The sequence below is a fragment of the Thalassophryne amazonica genome, chromosome 8, assembly GCF_902500255.1.
Source record: "Thalassophryne amazonica chromosome 8, fThaAma1.1, whole genome shotgun sequence".
In the NCBI taxonomy this organism is placed as follows: Eukaryota; Metazoa; Chordata; class Actinopteri; order Batrachoidiformes; family Batrachoididae; genus Thalassophryne; species Thalassophryne amazonica.
This window is the reverse complement of record NC_047110.1, coordinates 115900953-115909392: the sequence shown is the minus strand read 5'-3', so window position 1 is coordinate 115909392 and position 8440 is coordinate 115900953. Positions and strand designations below refer to the sequence as shown.

At 44.3% G+C, this 8440-nt stretch overlaps 1 protein-coding gene across 1 annotated transcript; it reads right to left on the bottom strand.

Annotated features, from left to right (window-relative positions):
* Window positions 1-2221: 2221 nt before the first annotated feature.
* LOC117515179 (hyaluronidase PH-20-like) lies at window positions 2222-6273 on the bottom strand. Its single transcript, XM_034175652.1, has 3 exons — window positions 5340-6273; window positions 3100-3189; window positions 2222-2772 (listed from the first exon to the last, which is right to left on the bottom strand). The coding sequence occupies exons 1-3, from the start codon at window positions 6267-6269 to the stop codon at window positions 2347-2349; spliced, it is 1446 nt and encodes a 481-aa protein (XP_034031543.1). The 5' UTR covers window positions 6270-6273; the 3' UTR covers window positions 2222-2346.
* Between the last annotated feature and the right edge of the window lie 2167 nt (window positions 6274-8440).

Genomic DNA, 8440 nt, shown 5'->3' with positions numbered 1-8440 from the left:
GCGCTTCGCTCTCAGACTGCAGGCTTACTTGTAGTTCCTAGGGTTTGTAAGAGTAGAATGGGAGGCAGAGCCTTCAGCTTTCAGGCTCCTCTCCTGTGGAACCAGCTCCCAATTCAGATCAGGGAGACAGACACCCTCTCTACTTTTAAGATTAGGCTTAAAACTTTCCTTTTTGCTAAAGCTTATAGTTAGGGCTGGATCAGGTGACCCTGAACCATCCCTTAGTTATGCTGCTATAGACTTAGACTGCTGGGGGGTTCCCATGATGCACTGAGTGTTTCTTTCTCTTTTTGCTCTGTATGCACCACTCTGCATTTAATCATTAGTGATCGATCTCTGCTCCCCTCCACAACATGTCTTTTTCCTGGTTCTCTCCCTCAGCCCCAACCAGTCTCAGCAGAAGACTGCCCCTCCCTGAGCCTGGTTCTGCTGGAGGTTTCTTCCTGTTTAAAGGGCGTTTTCCTTCCCACTGTCGCCAAGTGCTTGCTCACAGGGGGTCGTTTTGATAGTTGGGGTTTTTACGTAATTATTGTATGGCTTTTGCCTTACAATATAAAGCACCTTGGGGCAACTGTTTGTTGTGATTTGGCGCTATATAAAAAAATTGATTTGATTTGATTTGTTCATGCTTATTATTGTCGGGCTCATTAAAAAGTGTGTTAGCAAGGATGGCTGATATCCCACACTTGAAGAAAATGCCCCACACTCTCACGCGCACCACTAACTTAGCTTATGGCAAACTAAAAGTGGACGCTCTCGTTTTGGCCGAACAACTCTCCAGTTTCTGGATATTCTGTGTTAGTACGGCCGACATGTTTGATGAATTCCTGTGCAAAAAGTCGGCTATACTGAAATATGAAATAGGCCTATTCATCACGAAATGGGTGTAAAATGTCACAAAAATGGAACAGATTGACTCAAAAAATGATCATTTGTTAGCAAAAGGGGGGTAAACTGTAACGACATGGTGCAGACTGAAGTTTAATCTCTTTAACGCCAGATGGTGCACCTGCCCCTATTACATGTACTGAGCGCAGCATCTCCCAAAAAACAAAGGCCAAACAATTAAAAGTACATCTTTGGAGTCAGTCTGGTTCACTCTGCTCCATTTCGTTACATTTTTGTTATGACTTGAGGCCAGGATCTGAACAGAGTCAGATGTTTCCCAAATGGAGGGCAGTCGAGACAAATGGTTGAATTTCAAAGAATACAAGGTTTAATGGAGGAGCAGGAACAACAAAAATACAATGTTCACCCACTCAGGGTGTGAGGAGGCAAAGTTCAGCTGAGACGGTCAATCTTCCAGAGACTGCAAAAACCAGAACTGAGTACTTAGAAAACTGGATCAGTGGAGAACAGGACATCAGAAAACAGACCTGCACAGACAAACAGCTACAATGGACCAGCAAGAGACATGAACACAGGTGAGGTTAAATACTGAGTCTGATGAGTGGATTAATTCCATCTGGAAACTCAGAGAAGGGGTGTGCAGACTAAATTTGACTTATTTAATCCAACAGGCAGCTACAATCTTTGATCGCATTTTTACTCAGCACAGGCTCACAGGAGGGTTATGGAGAAAGGGCAAAGGTTAGAAAGAGTTAAATAAGAAAAAAAACCAACACAAAGTGTGAAACTGGGCTGGAAATGTCAAAAGTTTTCCCTGCTTATTATCACTAAAAATGCTCTAACACACTTGTAAATTTATTTGTGCTACAGTTTTATTTCCGAACATCATGAACCCCCTAAAATCTGCCGGCGCCCCCACGTGGCAGAGTCTATATATTACAGAATAGGCACCTGATGGTGTCACATCTTTACTCCTCTTTTCAGACGCTCTTTTGAGGTATCGAAGCATAAACCATCAAAACAACTCTCATATGATGATGTCATAGAGGAGTGTAAGGAGCAGAGATGGTTCTTAGGTTTATAGTCACAAGGTTTAGAATTTGTTCCACATGTTCTTTACCGTTTCTATGGACTTGTTTCACATTTTATTCTATTAAAAAAACAGATTTAGTTTCTTGTGTGTGTATGTAAATGTGAAATTTACTGTGACGGGGGGCATTAAAAATCTTGCCTTGAGCACCAAAGAGGACTGTTGTCTGTATTTAATTATCTTTGAATTTATTTAAACTTTATCTTTGATGTTCATGAACAGACTGGAAATGAGCAGGTTTTTTCACTTTGGTTTTTAATGTCATCGTATTTACATGTTTTTTGAAAATATGATTCTTGTTATTGGCTGAATAAACATAAAAATAATCATTAAAACTTTTCACTCTTCAAGGAAAAGACACACTGACAGGAAACAGAACGATTCTACTTCCTGTCTGTGACGCTCATTTACATCAAAGCCCTCAAACAGCACAGCAGCGCCACCTGCAGCAGTGGGTGGGACCCGTGTGTAAGGGGCCGTCCGGCCGAGCGTGGCTGCGTGATGTCCATGGTGTCATGGATGACGTTGAGCGTCAGGACAGCGCGGCAGGGCCGCTCGCTGTAACACATGCAGTTGAAGCTGCGGTCAAACTGCTCAATGTCATCTTGTGAGAGTCCGCCGACGACCGTGAGCGGGCCGCCGCGCCGCTTTCGCTGGAGCCAGTACCGGCGCGGGTCGAGGTGGAGGAAGGCGTCGCTGTCCCAGCGCTTCCTGACGCAGCGGCCTCGACCCTGACACAGCGCCAGGCTGCAGAGCCTCGTCGCAGTGGAGACGTTGAGGATGTACGGGTTCATGACCCGCTCCAGGTGGCGCCGGGCGTCCAAGCAGGAGTCCTGTTGGATTGTGGGAGGAGTCAGGCGTGAGTCCCGGTTGAGGTTTGTGTGATCCGGTGTTGCTAACTGAACGGTCCCCCACAAAAATTGATCCGCCCTGCCTTCGCTGTGCATGTGTCATTTGGGACCAGAGCAGCATGTCTGAGATTGACTCTCCGAGTCTGAGTCTCCACACCCAAAGCGATCAAATGGATTAATGTGATTATTAACCATCAGATGACAAAGTAAAACCTCTTTCTAAAGTCAGTTTGAAGCAAAAGGTGATAATCGTGAATTGATGCTGAAGCTCAGAAATGACGCATGCGCAGTGAAGGGGGGGGGGTTTACCTCTGAGGCCGTCACGTTCATGTCTCCCCAGGAAATGACGCCGGCGGCTCCCAAAGCGGCAGCTTCTCCGACGGTGTTGACCAGGTCCAGCTGTTCCAGCCAATCAGAGGAGAGAACACAAACAGGCACTTCTTTATTTCATTTGATTAGAAATCAGACAAACGTGTTTGTAGAGACTGAAACCTTTTTTTGTTGTTGTTGAGACTTAGTTTCACCACAGAGCCGTCTCTGCCCTCGTGCAGTGGGACTGGATGGAACACTGTCCTGCTCAAAGGCACAACTGGGATTTGATCATGTGACCCGAGGGGTCGACACTAAAATATTACTCTTTTCTCACAGCTGAAATTTTTAATCTTAATGATGAAGAAACATTTTCAGCTGTGAAGTTGATGAAGTCTGGATTCAGTTTAATGGTTTAAAAAGTTCAGTTTCTCGTTTTTTTGTTCAAACTTGGATGTAAATTACTCTGACTTAAAGGAATAGTTTGTTTTGCTTAGTTAAGACATTACCTGGCAACGTACTCGACACACTGCAGTGAACTTTGACTTTTTTTCTCTTTTTTTTTACCTTTGCAGGCAGCCAAGTGTTCATGCGCTCGTTTCGAAACCAGAAGGTTCTTGGTTCATCCAGCGCAAAACCTGTGTGAGGGGGCGGGGCTACAGTTCCTTGATTCAGAGAGTAACGACATGACAACCCCCACCCCCAAAAAATCGGTCACGTGACTTGTGGTGCCATCTTGGTTCCAGAATAGTGTTCACTCTTAATTTGTATCTAAATCCAGCTATTTTTATTTATTTATTCACTGAAAATGTCGGGTTGTTGTGCATTTGGAGGCACAAATAGACACAACAAGGGCTTCAAGATGTACAGATTCCCTTCAGATCCAAACAGAAGAAACATTTGGGAAAATAAAGTCAGCCGTGTGGGATGGAAGCGACTTCATCATCAAAGCTTTGAGAGATAAATTTATTGTTCAGTCCCATGTTCAGTAAAACTCACCTAAACCGTCATCGTATAAACCAGATATTCACAGTCACCGGACAAAAAAAAGTCCCAAAGTTTTTGTATCGTTTTCCATGTAATAAACACCGTATATAATGGCTTCTTACGCTCACATGTTCAATGTTCCGTCTGATCATAATGTGTTTCCATTAAAAACCACGATCAGTCTGGATGTGCACAGTAACAGAGGTACAAATTAAAGTTCAGCTCTGACACTCGCCGATTTCAGTAAAGTGGACCAGAGTCATTTCTGTGATTAAAAGTCCGACTGTTTATTCTTTTTCACACCGTGTTCAGACTCGCACCTGCAGCCTGACGTGCACCTGTTAAATCAGACACAAAAGACTGTGATTTGACACTTTTCTGCTTTTAATCCTTTGTCTGCCATCATATTATAATAGTTTTTTCAGTGTGCACGCTGATTACAAATGGATCAGAAAAGTTCACAACTTTACAGCACTAAGTCGGTAAAAGAGGAAATTGTTCATCTTACCTTTGATTTGTAGGTGATGATTGTAGAAAGAAAAGCTTGTTGAAGGTCAAATTAATCCAGAATAAAGCAAAATCCAGAGATGAAGAACTTTAAAACTGTCACACACGTCATTGTATGACACGGAGTTACAGAAGCATAAATCAGACTTTAAATTAATTAAATAAATCATCATGAATTGTAAATTTATGTAAATTTGATAGCTTCACTATTTTTTATTTATTCTGATAGCACCTGTACCTGGATGTGTTTGTGTGGTTAAATGATTTAAAAAAATGTTGAAAACATTAAAGGTTCATTCAGTAGTTCAGCGCAGTTGGAACCAAAATGGCGCCATGTTGTGAGTTGATGCTGCTCTCTGAATAAAGGGACTCTAGGTGGGACTGAATGGAGATGGCGACCCCTTGTGGTGGTAAAACAATAAAAAAAAGGGAAATTGAAGGAACTCAGACACTCAAAATAAAATTATTCCCTTTTTAAATCCTGTTAGTTTAAACAATAATCTTCATTGTTTAAGACAAATAAAAAATTGGAGCAACTTAAATTTTGGATCCATGACTTAATTTGACTGTTAATCACCATTTGGGATGTTTTCATGTGTTTTTGTTTCCATTTTTATACTGAGCTTGGATCATCTCATCACAGAGTTGTTACTTAAACAGTAACAAGCAGCCAATCAGACAGAAATGTCGCTAATTTACATATGATGAACAAAAATTAGCTGAAAGATGAAAAAACGTCACTTGACCTCTGACATGTAGACCTTGGTGCTGTCCTTGTAGACGGGCCGGATGTAGGCGTAGACAGGGATGGAGTGGGAGCTGTTGGCGAGCGCCGACACCCTCATGGCCTCCTGAACACGGTGGCGGACAAACAGCCGAGCCTGATCTGAGTCTCTGAGCACCAGCTCCAAGTAGATGGACGGGAAGAGAGCAGTGGACACATTCCACAGCCACAGCAGCTCGTCGTTCCGCTCCATCTCCAGTTGGGGACACTGTCCACTGAAGCCCGCCATGTCCTGGTTGTAGTCGTAGTTGTAGCAGTCGGGGTACAGATAGTAGCCCCAAAGCTTTTTTGGCCGTAAGCGTTTGCCGATGTCGATTGATCGTAAAAAGTATCCCTTGGCGGCTTGTTCAAAGGCCATCCTGGCCCGGTCTTCCACCTCATTGTCAGATAAGGTTGCATTCTTCTTCTTCATTCTCTCGATGGAGATTTGCCGGTAAATGTCTTTGCTGCCCCAGTTTCTGTCCCACTGTGGCCGCCACTCCTCAAAGTCCAGCACAGCCAGACCCGGTTGGTTGACCGGGATATAGAACTCAATGTTGTTCTCTACCTCCTCACGGTGCTCCTTCATATCTACGAGCTGCGGCAGGCCGTCCTCACACCACTTGCCGGTGTCTTTGTCCACATATGGGAAGATGCCAAAGCGGTCGATGTAGAAGATGGAGATGCTCTGGTTGGTGGCTGACTTCAGTGTGCTGCTGATCAGGTGGAAATAAGAAAGGTCAAGGGGCATCCCAAAGCGACTTTCGCAGAGTTCCGTGGGTGCGTTCCACATGAACAGGAAGTGGGTGTTGGGCTGGATGGGCGGGTCTGTCCAAGGTAGGGTGTTGGCGGTGCGGATCAGAGCCAATGTGGACATGAGGGCGTAGAAGAAAGTTTTTCTGTCTGAGTCCATGTTGACGTGAGTGACGTGTCTGTGAAGCAAAGACAAAGACGGGATTGAGACGGTTTGAAGTCACGGTGAGTTCCTGCAGCTCGACAACACAAAGAGCGTTAAACCTCCACCGGCTCCATGTGACTCCGAGCCACACGGGCGCCGATGGGTTCATTGTGGTCGAGTTTTTAGATTCAGTTTCAGGGAAACTTAATTAGACCATTTTAAACATTTGTAATTAGAAAAACAGCTGTTCAGTTCTGTCCAGGACCGCGTCTGCACCAAACTCACACAGGAAGTGACGTTTGTAACGGAGGACTGTGCGTGCTGCGTCCCTCAGATGGCGTGCACGTTTTTCAAAGTGACTTGAGTCCGATATGATGAAGTGGAAAAAAACATAAAAGGTTCTCTGTCAGGCTCTAAATAACAGTCGACTGATGGCTCAACATGTTGGTCTCTGTTTTAAGGAGAACTAACGTGCACCAAGATGCTCGTCTGTAAAGCATTGTGCTGACGAGCATTTTCCAAATGCTTCAATTTTGATTAACAAACTTACCTGTTAAAAATAAGCACGTTGACTCGATTCAGCCTCAAACTTTCATCAAGAAGTGAACAAATGACTGAATCAGCTCAGGTTTGAGCTTCATGTGAGATGGCAGCAGGTGTAGACGTTTAACCCATCAGGCAGGGTTGAATCAGACGGAGAGCAGGGGGCGGTATCCCCAACCCACAATCATCCTATGAGAAATACACACACACACACAGAAGTACAAAACACCACAAACACTACTTAGAGGAAATGACTAAAGTTCTAGATCTTCATCATGACCTGGGTGTGAGGTCGCCCTCAACCTGAAGATCCAAAAACTCACTGAAATACATGGAGGCTGTTGTGTGGGCCGCCAGAAGAGGAGGTACTGCTGGCCCACCACCAGAGGGCGCCCTGCCTGAAGTGCGGGCTTCAGGCACGAGAGGGCGCTGCCGCCACGGACAGCCGGGAGTGACAGCTGTCACTCATGATCTCATGACAGCTGTCATCCATCTACACTACATCATTCCACTCCATAAAAACCGGACGTCATCTCCACCTTGTTGCCGAGATATCATCTACCTGTGAAGGTAATATTCTCTGCCGTAATCTAAACTGTGTCTTAGTCTGAACTCTTTTTGCAGCCGCTTTCCTGTGGTGTTCCTTATCAGTGAGGTTGGTGTGATCAGCGACGGCTTCGCTTCACACCCCAACCAGATAAGTGGTTAAACAGGAGCTGCACGAGTGTGTTAGAAGTGGAGGTGGAATTCCCACCATTGTTGTTTCTGGGTGTACACACACCCACATCTGACTGTTTGTGCTCCTCGCCAGCGGTACCAGGTATCCGACACTCGGAGACGGTGGCCACCTGGGGACTCGGAACTTGGCGGCTCCAGTATTCTCCCGGTTCGGTGGCGGAGGAAATCGTGTGGTTCCGGTTCTTCTCAGGACAGATGTCTTCTATCCTCGAGCCTGCCCACACGTCACCTTGGTGGATTGACTGTTTGCTCAAATTCTGTATTCCTCTGTGTTTTTGTTGTGCTCTTTCACAACAGTAAAGTGTTCATATTCGACTCTTTCATTGTCCGATCATTTGCGCCCCCTGTTGTGGGTCCGTGTCACTACACTTTCCCAACAGAGGCAACAGTTTTATCCTGTTGCTTCCATGTGTGGGATGTGATACATGATCAATAACTGATATATGATCAATAGCTCTGTGATATCTGACCAATAACTCTGATATATGATCAATAGCTCTGTGATATCTGACCAATAACTCTGATATATGATCAATACTTCTGATATATGATAAGTAATTCTGATGTATGATCAATATCTGTGATGTATGATCAATACCTCTGATATACAGTGGTGGGCACAGATAACCAATAAATTAAGTTTGATAACAGATAATCAGAAAACTGAAAAGTTATCTTTGATAAAGATAAAACAATAAACCACCCAAAAATGTATCTGAAGTTACAGATAACCAATAAATTCCAGTATTGTCTCTGGTACACTTGCAACTACTAACAAGCTGATTTTGAGTTTTAACAACACAATTGCTTTTGGAAGCATCAAAAGCGACAATAGATCCAAACAATGAGTCAGCACTTCTGTCCTTGAGCATCCTGCCTCCTACTGGAAGCTTTAGTTTACTACA

What these genes read in the sequence shown, in the direction of transcription:
- LOC117515179 (XM_034175652.1), bottom strand. Translation starts at nt 6,269, where the DNA reads ATGGACTCAGACAGAAAAACTTTCTTCTACGCCCTCATGTCCACATTG. An exon ending in CCAAGGTCTACATGTCAGAG is followed by an intron (nt 3,190 to 5,339) that starts GTCAAGTGACGT and finishes TGGCTGGAACAG; the next exon opens with CTGGACCTGGTCAACACCGT. An exon ending in TGAACGTGACGGCCTCAGAG is followed by an intron (nt 2,773 to 3,099) that starts GTAAACCCCCCC and finishes ACAATCCAACAG; the next exon opens with GACTCCTGCTTGGACGCCCG.